The 16,942-nt window shown below is 35.8% G+C and overlaps 1 protein-coding gene across 2 annotated transcripts in view; it reads right to left on the reverse strand.

Moving 5' to 3' along the window:
• Positions 1 to 6,242: 6,242 nt before the first annotated feature.
• The window catches only part of MAP3K2 (mitogen-activated protein kinase kinase kinase 2), a 39,908-nt gene continuing 29,208 nt past the window's right edge, over positions 6,243 to 16,942 (reverse strand). For both annotated transcript variants that reach the window (XM_008686073.2, XM_008686072.2), the window contains exons 15-16: positions 16,114 to 16,291; positions 6,243 to 15,359 (exon numbers count right to left, since the gene is read on the reverse strand). In XM_008686073.2, the coding sequence (XP_008684295.1) occupies positions 15,134 to 15,359; positions 16,114 to 16,291 (404 nt within the window). In that variant the 3' untranslated portion in view covers positions 6,243 to 15,133. The remainder of the gene's footprint in view (positions 15,360 to 16,113; positions 16,292 to 16,942) is intronic.

Consider the following 16,942-nt stretch of genomic DNA (forward strand, 5'->3'; position numbering starts at 1 on the left):
TCTTGCTTCCTTGCCGTGTCCTCACTGTGGGGTTGAGGGAAGGGCAAGAACTCTGGTGTCTTTTCCTCTTCACATAAGGACACCACCCCTTCCAGATTAGGGCCCACCCTTATGACTTCATTTATATTTTATCACTTCCTTACAGGTTCTGTCTCCAAATACAGTTCACAACTGCAGTTAGGGATTCAACATACAGGTTTTGGGGAGAATACAATTCTGTCCATAGCAGTGTGCTATTAGACAATTAAATAAAATGTCAAGAAGGCAGTTGGATATAAGCCTGAAGTTCAGGGACCAAGAAATCTAACTTTGGGAACTGTCAACATATGTATGGTACAGAAGCTATAGAACTGATGGAGGCTGCCTAGGGAATGAATGTAGGTAAAGAAAAGTTTGGGTTACATTTCACAGTGAAGAGGCTGGAAGGTAGAGAATTGGGGCAACACAAGGAGTCAAGGAGCAATCAGAGAGGTAGGGAAATGAGGAGACCTGGAAGTCCTGCTTTCATTTGATGGCATTTCAAGGTAGAGGAAGTGATCAGCTGTATTAGACACTGCTGATCAGCTTAGCAAATTGAAGACTGAAATTCAGCCATAGAATTTGCAATGTAGAGATCAGTTCTCAGCTAAATGGCTTTCAGTAAATTGAAGGTTTTTTGGTCCCTGCTGTAAATGAATTTCACTCAAGAAGTGGAGGAACTATAGCTTTAAAACTGGATTTTCCATTTTTCAATTTTCCATCTGATTAAAGTACCATGTAAAAATCTTGGAAAACAGAGAAAAGCATTGCGAAGGCTATTTAAATCATACATAATATCACCCCTAGCTATTTACATTTTGGTTTATTTTCTTCCAGGCTTTTTTTTTTTTCTGCAAGTAGGTGTTTTTACACCACAAAGATGTTACTTGGACATATGATTTTATAATCCTCCTAACTTAAGCTTCTTTCACCCTTTGTTAGAATGAGTGTTTAATGACTTTAATTTTTCATGGTATCACAATATCATGATTTATTTAGCCAAACCCTAATTTGTGGGCATTGGAGTATTTATGATTTACCCTATTATATAAATAGTTCTGTGATGAATATCATTGGATATAAATCTTTAACTGTATCTTGGATTATTTTCCCAAGTCAAGTTCTGAGAAATAGAAATACTGGGTTAAACATATGGCCTTTTTAAAAGTTCTTACTGCCAAACCTGCTTAATTTTAGTGAAGGAGGTGATGAGGAAGAATGGCTACTCTAACATTTTCATAATTAAGAAAATATTTTGTGAACTAATATTTGACAAGAATACTCCATGGGGAAAGCATAATCTCTTCACTAAATAGTGTTGGAGAAACTAGACAATCACAAGCAGAAGAACGAAGTTGGACCCCACAAAAATCAACTCTAACTGGATTGTAGACTTAAATATAAAATCTGAGACCATATAAAACTCCTAAAAGAAAACATAGGGAAAAAACTCCTTAACATTGCTCTTGGCAACAATTTTTGGATGTGATACCAAAAGCACAAGAAACAAAGACAAAAATAAATAAACGGGACTACAATAAACAAAAAAGTTTCTGCATAGCAAAAGAAACAATCACAAAATGAAAAGGCAATTTACAAAATGGGAGGAAATATTTTCAAACTATGTATTTGATAAATGGTTAATATCCCAAAATAGATTTTTAAAAACTCAATAGCATTAACTCAACTTTACAGCATAAAAATACACAATCCAATTTAAAAATGGGCAGAAGAACTGAATGTTTTTCCAAAGAAGACATACAAATGGTCAACTGATACATGAAAAGATGCTCGACATCACTAATCATCAAGGAAATGCAAAATAAAACTCCAATGAGCTATCACCCCACACCTGTTAGAATGGCTATAAGGTATAACAGATGTTGGCAAGGATGTGGAGAAAAGGGAGCCCTGGTGCCGTTGGTGGGAATATAAATTGGTGCAGCCACTATGGAAGACAGTATGGAGGTTCCTCAAAAAATTAGAACTACTATATGATCCAGCAAACTCACTTCTGGGTATTATCCTAAAGAAATGAAAACAGGGTCTCAAAGAAATATCTGCACTCCCATGTTTATTACAGCATTATTCACTATAGCCAAGATATGAAAACAACCCGTTTGTGAATGCATGAATAGATAAAGAAGATGCGGTGCATATATATATACAATGAAATAGCCATGAGAAAAAGGAAAATCCTGACATTTGAGACAAAATGGATGGACTTTGAAGGCATTATGCTAAGGAAAGTCAGATGGAGAAAGATAAATATTGTATGATATCACTTATAAGTGAAATTTAAAACTATCTGGACTCACAGAAACAGAGTAGTGGTGGTTACCAGGGGCTGAGGGGGTGGAGGAAATAGGGAGTTGCTGGTCAAGGAATAATATTTCCAGTTAGGAAATAAATAAGTTCTAGGGGCTAATCTGTAAGATAGTGATTACAGTTGATAATACTATATTATAGGCTTGAAAGTTGCTAAGACAGATCTTAATGTTCTCACCAAAATGAAGAAATGGAAGTCATGTGATATGATGGATAACCCTATGGTGTTAATCATACTGCAATATATAAGTGTATCAGCTCAACAGATTGTATACCTCAAGCTTACACAATGTTATATGTTAATTTTATCTCGATAGAGCTGGGGGGGATGTATTTTGTAATAGGCAAAAACACCCACATTTATCATAAAAGTTTAAAAATTACATATAAGCAAAAATAATAACCAATCATAACTCCACACTTGAGTGACATATATATCCTCCCGATGCTTTTTTTCTATTTTAAAGCACAAAGTGGGATCATACTATACATCTCATGTTTCTTTCTTTTTTTTTTTTTTTTAAAGATTTTATTTATTTATTTAACAGAGAGAGAGACAGCCAGCGAGAGAGGGAACGCAAGCAGGGGCAGTGGGAAAGGAAGAAGCAGGCTCCCAGCAGAGGAGTCTGATATGGGACTTGATCCCAGAATGCCGGGATCACGCCCAGAGCCGAAGGCAGACGCCTAACGACTGCACCACCCAGGCACCCCTGTAACTTGCTTTCTTTTAGTCAGTAACACATGGTGAAGAGTTTCATTGTATGGATATATACTAGTTTATTTGCTCAGTCCCTGTGATGGTTCATTTTATGTGTCAACCTGGCTAGATTATGGTATCCAGTTGTTTGGTCAAACAGCAGCTTAGATGTTGCTATTAAGTTAGTTTTAAAATATAATTAACATTTACAAGCAGTAGACTTTAAGTAAAGCAAAATATCTTCAATAATGTGGGTGGGCCGCATCCATTCAGCTGAAGACCCCAAGAGCAAAGACAGGTTTCCCAAGGATAAAGGAATTCTGCAACACCAGAGTTTTGCCTCTCTGGAGAAGCCTAATACAGATTTGGTAAAGGAAAGTGGGAGGCTGCTATAACAAATACCTAAATATGGGACCTAGAGCATGTTATGCTAAGTAAAATAAGTCAGACAGAAAAAGACAAACCCCTTACGATTTTACTTATATGCAGAATCTAAAAACAAAAAACACAAATGAACCAAGACAAACAGAAACAGACCCATAAATACAGAGAATTAGTGATTGCCAGAGTAGAGTTGGGGGGAGTGGGCAACATAGGTGAAGGGGATTAAGAGGTACAAATTTCTAGCTATAAAATAAGTGCCAAGAATGAAAAGTCAATAGGGAATATAGTCAATAAAATTGTAATAACTCTGTATGTTGACAGTTGGTAACTACACTTATCATGGTGAGCATTTCATAATGTATAGAATCGTTGAATCACTATGTTGTACATCTGAAACTAATATATTTTTTCTTTAAAATCCCTTAACTTGTTTTATTTAGCTTATTTTTTAATTTTTTAGTATGTTAGTCACCATACAGTATACCCCTAGTTTTTGATGTAAAGTTCCATGATTTCGTTATTTGCGTATAATACCCAGTGCACCATGCAATACGTGCCCTCCTTACTACCCATCACTAGCCTATCCCAAACCCCCACCCCCTCCCCTCTGAAGCCCTGTTTGTTTCCCAGAGTCCATAGTCTCTCATGGTTCATTCCCCCTTCTGTTTACCCCCCCCTTTCTTTTTCCCTTTCTTCTCCTACCGATCTTCCTGCTTCTTATGTTCCATAAATGAGTGAAACCATATGAAACTAATATATTTTGTCAACTATAGTTCAATTTTAAATATTTTTAAATAAAAATGTGGGAGCAGCTTTAGAATTGGGTAATGGGTAGAGGATGGGGGAATTTTGAGATGCAGCATAGAAAAAGCCTAGATTGTCTATTGTTAGAAACACAGACATTAAATGTGATTCTGGTGAGGTTCAGAGGGAAATGAGGAAAGTGAATTGGAAACTACAGGAAAGGTGATCCTTGTTATAAAGTGGCAGAGAGCTTGACTACATTGTGCTCTTTTGGGTGGAAGGTAGAAGTTGTAAGCAATGAAGCTGGATATTTAGCAAAGGTTGGATATTTAGCAAAGGTGTGGCCTGCTAATAGTAAAATGTGACAGGAAAAAAATAAATTGAAGAAGGAACTGTGAAGCAAAAAGGAACTAGAATTTGAAGATTTGGGAAATTCTCAGCCTGTCAGTATCGCAAATAATGGGAAAGTATGCTCTGAAGAAAACACGAATGCTGTGGCTGGACAACCATTTGCTAAAGATATTAGGCTTGTGATCCATGGACCCAGTAAACTATCTCAGCAGAAACACTGATGGCTTGGAAGGGGACAGAAATGGGATGAAAGGCAGGTTGTCAGATTTTTGTGATTCTGCAGGCAGGAGAAGAACCGATAGAACTATTTGGCTGTAGACATGTTACCCTTCAAGAGGGAAAAATGATTTGAGGGCAGCTCAGAGACCCCCCAAAGAGGACAGACCCAGGATGCAAGTCTGCTGAGTCTTTGGGCACCTCCTTGGTTGTGAGGGGCAGTGTCACCACCCCAGCAGGCTCCTCAGAACAGAGCATGGAGGTTGTGAAGATTATTTTCAAGTCTTAAAATCCAGTGGAACTTGCCCTACTAGGTTTCATACTTGCTTGGGACTCATGCCCCCCTTTTCCTTCTGACCTCTCCCTTCTGGAATGGAAATGTTCAACCTCTGCCTATCCTACCACTGTGTTCTAGAAGCAGATCACTAGTCTGGTTTCAGGGGTTCCCAGATGGAAAGGAATCTTGCTCCAGCATGAATCCTACCCCAGGTCTTCCCCATAACTGGTCTGAATGACTTAAATGAGAGTTTAATTGGTGGTATGTGGATGAAATACTGGCCTTAGAGGTGATGCTAGAATGATGAAGACTTTGGAGGATGTTGGGATTGGCTTCCCATGCGGGAAGGATGTAACTTTTTAGGGGTCACAGGTTGAGACGGTAATGGGTTTGTTTCCCCCAAAAAAGATTTTTTTGAGGTCCTAATTTCCAGTACCTCAGAATGTGACCTTGATGGAAATACGGTCTTTACAGATGCAATCAAGTTAAAATAAGGGCTCTTAGGGTGGGCCCTAATCCATTACGACTGGTGTCCTTATAAAAAACGGAAACACAGAGGGACACCACCACATGAAGATGTTACTTGTGTTGCCATAAGCCAAGGAATGCTTGGGGCTACCAGAAGCTACAAGAGGCAAGGAAGGATTCCCTTACAGGTTTCAGAGGGAGCATGGTCCTACTGACACCTTGATTCCAGGCTTCTAGCCTCCAGAGCAGAAGCAACAAATTTGTTATAAGCCCCCTACTTTTAATACTTTGTTACAACAGCCCTTATTGTTGGGACATATAGAACCTCAATTTTGGGCTTTTCTAGATAAACCTTAGCACATCTGCAATCATTTCCATAGGGTTAATTCTTAGAGAATTGCTGGCTGAGAGGATATACAAGATTCTGAGCCTTTTTGACTTGCATCACTAAGTTGCCCTCTAGATGAAGGTATTAATTTAAACGATCTCTAATACCGTGGGAGCACCCATTCCTTAAACTCTGATAGTAGGCTTTTTTTTTTTTTTTTAATCACTGTTAACTTCTGATTTGGATAACTGAAGTGTCCATTAAAAGACATGCCAGAGCATGTTGGGTTAGGATTACAGACATATCCTGGGAAGATTTAGTTGCAATGTTTCCCAGGTCAGTCTGTGCTTGGTCTCCTAGAAAGTGGTCAACTCAGGCAAAGGAGGGAAAACTGAGAACACACTGTCCAAGAACAGATCGGGACAAATCAATCACAGTGGAAATAAATATCAGCTTTATTAACACTCAAAGTGCCATTCATTTATATTCATTCCAAAGTCCAGAAGGTTACTCAGAGTAAGCCTTTGCACCACAATCTTTCAAAAAAATGAACATGTAAGAAAAAGCAATTTTCATTGTGCTAATTATTGCAGGCCTTCATGCACGATAAATCTAAACAAAGATGTGAGCCAACAATATACAAATTTCCATATAAACAAAGTCATTGATCACTAACAAAATATAAACATGGTTTCTTTCACATTAGATTTAAAAAAAAAAAAGCTATTTACCAGCAAGAAAAAATAAGTACAAAAAACTGTAAAACTCAGAAATTTTATACATTTTTACAAGCAGAATTTTGAATGAGCAACACAAAGTCAAAATGTGCATGAAATGTGGCACATACCACACTGTATCTGGCTTCTGGTAGGTTTTTCTAATCATACCGGCTCCTTATAACATAATACACTTAGTGACATTCAACTTCAACAGTGGACTTTATTCCTAATACAAATAATTTTTACGTGGTACCGCATATTAAAAACAAGGTTTTCCTTAAGTACAATAACATTGTCAGACTGGAAATTTAATTTCCAATTCTTTTTCTGCCAGTTACTTAAAATACACAGTACAGTCTAAAGACACAACAATGTATGTTCAAACATTTCTACACCAATTTATAGTCAATTACAAAAGATCACAATATGTCAATGTACTGTTTTATAAATGCAGTCTGACTTTGCCCAGTAAGAGAAAAACTCAAAGTTGAAATCTTTAGGGTAGAATATAGGAAATATTCAAACAGGCCAACAGCAATTGGAGATATAAAAAATCCTGACATCTCTTCAAGACAATTTAGTTTCAATATTTTGATAATTCAAAGGCCATTTTAATGGACAGTGTGTTTTTGCTACTGCCTTAAAACCTATTTTTCCTCTTAATTTGCATTTCACAGAATTCTCAGAAGAGAATTCAATGCCCTTCCTTGCAAGAGTATTTTAGTTGATATCTAAGTAAATTTGCATCCAATTCTGGAAATACAAATACATTTTAAATGGTTAAAAACAAAATTAAAAAAATATTTTTGATCAGCCAGCTGAAAATATATTCATATAGTAAATAATCTCTCAGAAAGCTTTTATATATATTTAATTATTCTAACTAAACAGTACCCTTATAAAACAAGTTCATAAAAATGTAGAAATGAAATTAAAATAAGAAATTACTGGGATATATACATGTGCCTACAGACAGACAAAGACATCTCCACACACACATCCCCTGATACGCAGAGTTACAAGCATACTTTCAACTTAGTCATGGATTTTAGAATACATATAAAATCAGAAAGTGATGTTGAACTCCTGAGTTCTTCAACAAAGATAGAACCATAGTTAAGTATACTTTGTAAAAGCAAGAAGGTCCATTTAAGTCAGTAATAGCAGTGCAGTTACTGATGGCTACATCTTAAAAGAAGTTAAAACATAAAGACACAGACAGTAGTTCAATGCACGCATTCATGATACTCATACACCCATCAACAATTATTGGTCAGAGTAGTAAATCAGTGTACAAATTAAACATTTCCAAAAATGTGCAAAAGTCAACTCTGATAGGAAAAAAACATCTTTGTACATAATTATAAACTGCCCAGCATTCAACTGAGATTAAAAACGTTTACAGAGAGAAACTATTTAATAGATTAAATATAGACAATTTAATGGCTACATTAAAAAATGTACATTAGGTCAGAGGGTAAATTTACAAATTGATAATCATAGTCTGCAACAATTAAAAGTTTATTCTCAAATTTATCCAAGTTTACTTTTATTTACAATGATATTTGAATAAAAAGAACCATGTGAAATGTAAGAGATGTCAGACATTAAAAGTATTTTTGGTATTAACTCTTATAATACTTCAGAATGCAGGGTAGCAAATTTTAAAACCAATAGCAATAGAAAAAATGTAAACTTTTTACTTACTAATTAAGATTGTATTACAAACAACTGTTTGTTTTTAAAGAAGTATTCTTATCCATAGACACTGTACTTGCACGTGAACAGGGTATATTGCAAGGGTTTGGCCCACTTTCCTTTGCCCATAAGCCTTTCCAACTCAAATGTTTCCACTAGTCCTCTCTTCTTATTTCAGGTGGAAAAAAGTCTTTGGAAAAATGAGAATATGTCAAATCCACTTTGGAGCCTAAGTATCTAATAGAGCTTAAGATGTGACTCTCTTAACTTATCTCTCCCCTCCAAGTAATGCTTATGCTAAAATCACCACTAGTTACATGTGTTGGGTTTTTTTTTTTTAATTCTAAAAATATATAAATAAATGAACACAAAAGTGCTTTTCAGTATAGTCACAAACTTTACCGTTCTCAACTGGCATGAAGGGACTCAGAAATCCTTATCTGGGGACAAATTCTGCATGTATACTGGAGAACAGGCTCTTCCTTACGTTCCAAAATGTCCATGGCACAAAGCAGACATCAGCCCATAACCTACTTTTCTTCACAGCTTTCCTAAAATGCCCCTCAAGTCAAACACAAGTTCATAAATGTTAAGACACTAGGAAGAAAGTATGCCACCAACCTGAGGCATCATATGTCAACGTATATGTATATGCATCTATGGTCAAATGACAGTAAGATTGGCACACGTACAAGCTCAAATTTGTAATGTTTATGTAGTTCTATAATAGCTGAAGTTCTGTATGTCTAAATGCAAACACCGAGCACCTGTCTTTTTACTTGAAGGACAGATTGGGATACAAATTCTACAAGTACCTGTTTTAACATGTTTATACTATTAGCTTACAGGTGGGCAGAAGTAACAGTGATAATCATTTTGGCTATGTGTGCAGGGAATATAAAAGCTTTGGTTTAAAGTGATTCTGATAATACAGATTGTAAATACAAACAAGGAGTCATCAGGCATAGGAAATAACAGTACTCACTGACTCAATGCCTTTGCTGTTATTAACAAAAATATCACATTACAATCAATTTAAATGCATAATTATAAAAAATATGAAGAATTACATATGAGACTGTATACAGGCAACAAATAAAAATGTATTCTCTTCAACTATGACTCCTCCCTCAACTTTCTGAAACTGAACCATGTCCGCTCTATCACCAAGAAGATTCTCTAGACTCCCCTGAAAGCTCATCACCATCTACAGCTCTGAAAGGTGAGTATGGAGAGATGGTTGGCCCTGATACTTCCCATACCTATTATGGCATCCTGTCCAGACTGTGGCAGAAGTCAAAGCAAAGCTAAAGACAACTATAAAGTAGGAACAGTGGCTTCACAGCACGTCTCCCCTAGCCAACCAAAAAGAGGTATAAGACAATTTCCTTTTGAACACTTGGTAAGCTAAGGAAGCTTGTTTTCATAATGTCTGGAAGAATTTCTATTCCAAATAGCTCATTAAGAACTATGCAAAATCAATTATTTTCTATTTCAGAATTATATATAAGCTCACTATTATACACACATATAAATTCAATTTTAATCTACTTTTACCAACCAAGAGCTTGGCAATTTACAATAAATACCTTTATTAAACAATCACTTGTACTAGCTACTTGTGGAAAATGTGCTGGCGTTCCTACCCGAAGACAATTACTCTCATCCATCATCAGTAGGTCATACACATTTCAGTTGTTCTTCTAAGAACAGAGACTAATCTAATTGAATATTCATCCTTTCCTTTCCTTCCCACCCTGCCCCAACTCCCAAACACACACACACACACACACACACACACACACACACACACACACGTGCACACACGCGCGCACACACACATTCTCTCTCTCTTCACAGAAAAGTAAGCTAGAGCTTTAGTCAAAATGTTAGTTAAGAAGTAAGGATCAGAACTGTTATCCCTGGATTCCTTGCACATTGCCCTAAGTCTCATTGCCTTAACATTTGTAAACCATTTAAATGACCTCTTTAGGGCAAAATTAACCATTCTAGCTCTGCTATGAAAATCGTAACTGAACCATGATATACAAAGAATTTGGACAGCCAATGTGATTGAAAGTCAAGTTACCAAAATGCGAAACAATTTGCTATGTCTCTTTAGAATCAGAATACCTCTTTCTATCCTTATTGTAGGCATTCACGTCTAGTGGAGACTGCAGTGTGTCTATCACAGACTAATGCTAATGTTTCTCTTTGAACATATATATATGTAAAATATGGACATATATACATATATTTACATATATATATGTAAAACAAAAAGGTAGAGAAGGGTAGGAGGAGGAAGCAGGCATTAAGAAAGGTTTATGGGCCAGTATACAGTCCTAAGGCCAAATGAACTCTTGAAGCCTATTGATTTTGGAAAAACCTTCACTGCGGTGGGTAACTTGAATTATTATTGATATAAAATAAAATTAAGGCATACAGAGAAAAAGGCACTACCAAAAATGAACAATTAAATTGCTTTTCATTAACACTTAATCAATCTTAAAATTCAAATAAATACGAGCATTACATTTGTAAAAAGGCAAAACTTAATACAACAATAAGGTCTCAAGAAACTGTCCTGATCCTAGCATATGTAACACTGTTGAAAGAATTCAACTTCTATCAAATGTTTTGGGCATTTTAACAATTTAGATTTAAAAAAAAAAAAGTTTTCCCTTTAAAAGAAAAAGCAGGGGGAAAAAATCTCACTATGTTATGGGATATATGCCCCTCACCACTAGAACTGAGTAGGGGCTGGACTTTTATATAAGGGGGAGTCCTGAGACAGAGGCCGCCTGAACTATGGGGTCCCTCCAATTTGGGGATACTTTTAATCCCTGTTAATGGCATTTTAGTTTATAACAGCCAATGATTGCCCAAAATTGCTTTCCCTTCATTTCATAAAAAACAGCAACATTTTAAAACACCACTGCTGAACTTTCAGAGTTAGGGTATGCCATAAAATAAGTCTGTTTGCCCATGTTCCTCCTAGACTGTGACCTACTCAAGGATAAGTTAATCTTGTACCTGACAAATAGGCCACAATTACTGAATAAGCAAGTGAAAAAGATTCACCCTCTTTAAAAGAAATTGATAGATTCCTATACTTGACTGACAACCAGGTGGTTCTGTATCAAGCTATTGGTCTCTAGGCCGCAAATGAAACCACTGGCACAGAGCTCTGCTGTGGCTCAAAGAGTTCGCATCTGACAAATATCTTGGCTTTTGCACCCAAGCTTGGTCGTCCCTATAAACTACCCAGATTTGATTTTCTTAGTGATTTCACATATCTTATAACAACTCCATCTCAGAAGTACTACAGACCAGACCTGACATATGTAAGAGCTAAAACAGCAGAGAGCTCTTAAAAAAAAAAGTAATAATTACACCTTTTTAATGTACTTTCCATTGGGAATAAAATAATGGCTCTCTCAAGTGAAAGCCAATTCAATTTACTCTGAAATAAGTTTTAACTTTCCTTTTACATTTCAGCCTGTGCATTAACATTTCAATCTCTTCTATAAATTATATAAGGTTGACTGCCTTTGAGAACTTTCTAAGGCGATCGTCTTTAACCATTTTCAAGTTAGAAACATGTTCTGTAAAAGAGAAAAATTGAAAAATTTTCAAGATAGTCATACTGAAAATTTCAAAGTCTGTATACTTTTAAATACATTTTAAAGAATTACCAACCATCAAAATTTCCATTAGTCATTACGATATTTTTCAACCCTTTTATTCAATACAGTTTGTTTGCAATGTAAAAGATCTTATATTTGGTCCAAGCCTAAGTCATGCCATTTTGAATCTCTCAAGGCCTAAGTAGAAATATATTTCCTGAAAAGCACATATAAGACTGCTAGTGAATCTTCTCCAGCACCAAGTCTGCCACTATCAAAGCAGAATGCATTTTAAAGGCACAAAGTCAGCAGTCTGGCCATTTTCCAGCCTCAGCAAAGAAACATTACAGTATAGAAGAATCAGTTGTGCATTTAAAAAACAAAATACATTTAGAGTCACTTTTAAAAGCTCAAATTTCATTTGTTGATTCATACCATTAGAAAGAAAAAAATTGGAGTGTCATATTTAACTGCCCCTAATAAAGGGGTTTCCTTTCAAAAAAAATTTTTTAAATTTACTTTTGGTCTTTCATACCTCATCCCACTTCAAGCTTTTTTGTTCTAGTAGTTGCTATATATATTAACTTTTATTGTCATTTTTGGTACCTTTACAACTTGTTTGAAATAAATTCACATCACATTTTATATAATAATTCTGTAAACTATTAGTCTATTTTTAAGTCTTTACATAAAGAACAATACTTTCCCATATTTTTCTTATAAAACAAAGGTCTTCTGCAGCAGTGTTAAAGGAGTAGTTTCTTTTCAGGTGGTTTTATCTTCCATAGCATTTAGAGATGAAAAAAGAGACTGGAAAAAGCAAACGATTTTGCCTTGGGCTTCACAGCCCCCCAAGATTTCTCTCTAAAGAACACCTGTCTCATATTCTGCACTGCTGGTTACCCTGGCAGACCAAAAATGAGCTAAAAGGAAATCAAAACCACACAAGACAAAGGAATGAAGGAAAAGCCCACTGGTCCAGATACCATGATCTTGCTCAAGCAGAAGAGATGCCTTCAGTCATAAAAGATAAATTATAATAGATCCACATCCTTGGGGACTATGTTTATAGCAAAGATTTGGCAGTTGATTTTCAAGGGGGAGGGGCCACTAATTCATATTCTTCCTTACAAGCTGCTTCCTTTGATTATAAAGGTATGGGAGAAGCTTTGACAACCATATTTGTGCTTTGACTTTTTCTCACACTAGCTAGTGGAATTTCATATATTCCTACAGAAAATGCCAGATAGGACCTTGATACAGGAAACCAAGATCTACCTAACTTCAGAAACAAAGTATTTTAAGAGAGTCCCTAGAAGAGCATACCTTTTAACAGAAAATAAAATACCAGAGTCCCTTATGAATCCCATGAAAGGCTTCACATTTGGGGCCTCCAGAAAGACTACTATTTCCTAACCTTTAAAAGTACTTAGCACTTGCTTTATTATGCTGAAACAAACTGCAAGTAGCTAAATTACTGCCACTATTCATATTTTTCAGTAGCACAAGTCCATTAGAGATAGTGGGAGTTTCCCAGCTGCCTCTTTCCACTGGATGTCCTTGCTTTTGGTGGATATGTTATACTAGAAATACTTGGCAGTTTTAAACCTTCCTATAAAGTAGTTAATACTTTGTTTTGATATGCTTTTCTTTTCCCACACTTATGAACTGATTTTTGAGGAAAGAATATATCCAGATGGCTGGGTTTAATAGGCTCCATGTTTAAATTCATTTTGTTTCTACAGTGGAAGTTACTGATTTGGGTGTAATACACAGCTGGTAAGGAAAGGATTACTATTTGGTATCTGTTGAGATTGTTCACCCTTGACTTGAAGTAGTGGTATCTGCTCTTGTAAAACCTTTATTATGCATTACATCACTTTCTCTCTGAAATTTACCTTTTGCAAGGAACCTGCTCTGTAAATGGCTATTTTCAGTTTATAACTGGGGCTGGTCTTTGCATCAGGTTCTCAACTTCGGCACTTTCGACATTTTGGGCAGGATAATTCTTTGTTGGCAAATGGGGATGCTGTATTTGTATAGTGTAGTTTTTTTGGTGGCATCCCTGGCCTCAGACTACCCAGTGCCACTAGCATCCTTCTAGTCGTGACATGAAAAATTGTCTCCAGGCATTGCCAAATGCAAAGCAAAATGATCCCCACCCGACACTTGAGAACCAGTTTTACACGGTAACTATTCTGTGATCCCAAGAACAAGGATTTTTATCTCATAACACTAGCTTTAACATGTGGATACTCCAAGTTAAATTCTTAGTTCCCAAAGAATGTTATCTATGGGGAATCAGGAGCTAGAAATAGGAAAATGTAGTATACATGATTTTGATTATTTCTCTTTTCCTTTAATTTTGGGACTTTATCCCTCCAATAAAGACCATAGTTTAAAATATACTAAACAACATTTAGTTCTTCTTTTCATTATTTCTATTAACTGGCAAATGTGGATTCTTCTGCCCACACACTGAATTAGAGTAATCTCTTTTTGCCTTTTAATTTGGATTTGCTCACTGACTTCCCATATCTGCTTTACTCTGAAATAGTACCTTTTTTTTTTTTAAAGCAGAAAGCTATCCCTCAAGGTTTATAGATTCCAGTAACATGGATCTATTATAGTGTATTTGCCTATTATACTGGTTAGGATTAACAAATAAACATACCTCTCAGAGATTCATATTTTCTATCAAGATTCCTACTGAGCAAAAAGCTTGGTAGACAGAGGTTAGGATCTAAAGAATACAGATATAAGAAGGAACCTATATTCTTTAAGTTGAGTACCTACCCTAAACTCAAGTTTAGGGCTCAACCCCACAAATGAGGACCTATTTTAAATACTAATCACTAAAAACTACAAATCATACATCATTTTCTTCTCCTTGTTTTCCATGTCTCCCCAACACCACCAATCTGTTAGTGACATGGGGAAAGACTCTGCAATCCTTAGGTATTCTAAATGATTTGTACTAAAAAGAGCAACTATGTACTAAAGTGCTTTATCTCTCTGAACCACATCAGTACATTATAAAAAATTAAAAAAAAAAAAGGGAGTTTCAAGTTCTTGTAAGGGAAAAAAAAGATTAAATATAAAAAATTTAGGTTACTATTATTATTAAACAATTTAACCAAGAATCAAGAGAAATACTTTCCCTCTTGTCTTTTTTTCTCCCCATCTCTCTTTTTTATAAAAAAGAAAAGTGCAGTCAGAGAGAAGGTGAATGAATTGATGGGAGCTGCATAGAGGCACAGGAGAGGTTACTGGCTGCTAGTGATAATGCACAAACATGTGCCTTAACAGTTCATCAGCTGAAGGTCTCAGTTTGGCCTCTATAAAGATCCGTTTGAGGAAATCTCGAGTATAGTCTGAGACATGAGGTGGCAGCTTTGGGTTTGTTGGCTGAGTGGCGATTTTAAAGATGGCAGCCATAGCTTCGAATTCCGCCCAAGGAGGCTTTTCAGTTAGCATTTCCACCACAGTACAGCCCACACTCCTATGGGGGATAAAAAATTACACAAATAGTATCATCATGAAGGAAAGCCACTTAACTACAACATGAGAAACAGAACTGAAGTCTATTACATTGAAATACAACTTGATTTCAAGTTTAAAGTTTCATTAAAAGGTTGTAATTATATAAAACTATAATTTAAACATAAAAAATCAATGAAAATAAACCACGATTTAAGGACTAACTCAAATGGTTAGGCAAAGAACATCATTCATTTTATAACATTTGCTTTATATAATTCTCTAACTTGACATTAAATATAATTTTTTGTCTTCATCTTACAAAGAACACAAACATTAGAAATTCCATTTGCCTTCAGGTGCCTAAAATGAGTATCTATTAAACACATTTCTGGGTAGGAAGTAGGAAATAGCCATTTTATGTTCTAACTTAAAATTATTAAGCAATTAAAGATTAAGTTACATGATACTAACAAAAGAGATTAATAACTCTTAAAGTTCTTCAGGGAAATAAAACAAAGGTAGTTTTCTAATGCTGAAATTTGTTTTAGATGACATCTTTCCTAAACAAAGGAAGACAGGTTCAAGAACTCCATTTATTTAGCTAATTACTAAGCCACAAAGAAGCAAAATTAAAACAAAAGTAATCCTTGTAATCCTGACACCCTATTTCAAAAGTACAAAAGGTCATTTAAATCTGGCTCAGTAATTTCCATTTTGGGTGGAATTACGTAAGAAGGCAGGTGTTTTTAGGCAAACCTAGCATCAAAACCTACCAGATGTCTGCTTTTCTGCCATAGCCTTCTCCACTAATTACTTCGGGGCTCATCCAGTATGGTGTGCCTGTGACAGACTTCATCCCTGTCCCTGAAAGACAGATGGTCTGAAGCCGTTTGCTGGCCCCAAAATCTCCCAGTTTGACGTTGCCTGTTGAATCCCGCAGAATATTTGCACCTAAAAATATGAAAACATCCTCAATTCATTACTTTTATTGGCTGTCTGGAATTTAAAAAAAAAAAAAAAAAAAAAAACAATGGCAAAGAATTACTTAGCAGACTCATCAGTCTGTCTCCAAAATTAGGCTTTTTGTCTTCCCAACAGTACCTGACATAATGCCAGTCACACAATCAAGGCTCATTAAGGATTTATTGCACAAACACTAAATTTTTAGAGTCAGCTGTGTGCGCTTTAGAACCTAAGGAGGTTTGCCCACTGATAAGGACTGGGGTCAGTAGGAGGTGAGGATGACAAAGAAGAGAAAGAAGAAAAGGGCTAAGAATGTGAAGCTCAGAGAAGGATACAGAAAGCAACAGTAGGTTCTCTGCCCCAGTTTCTCTGTGACAAAGCGAGAAGCCCATCTTGCAACTTATTTCCCTGAGAAGCTAGCTTCTCCTCAGGAACTTCCTATGGGACCTTCATAATCAACAACTTCTAGCACTTTCCCTTCTACTGTAATTTAATGTTATCTTACATTTTATAGTTTTTCTTAGAATTGGACTTTGTTTTATGCTAATTTTATTTCTCAATTTCTCTCTATATTTTAAATCTCTCCTAAGTAAGCTCTCAGCTTTCTGTTTTAAAATTTCATTTACTTTTATAATAAAC

This window comes from Ursus maritimus, unplaced genomic scaffold (genome assembly GCF_017311325.1).
Source record: "Ursus maritimus isolate PB19 unplaced genomic scaffold, ASM1731132v1 scaffold_1, whole genome shotgun sequence".
Taxonomy (NCBI): domain Eukaryota; kingdom Metazoa; phylum Chordata; class Mammalia; order Carnivora; family Ursidae; genus Ursus; species Ursus maritimus.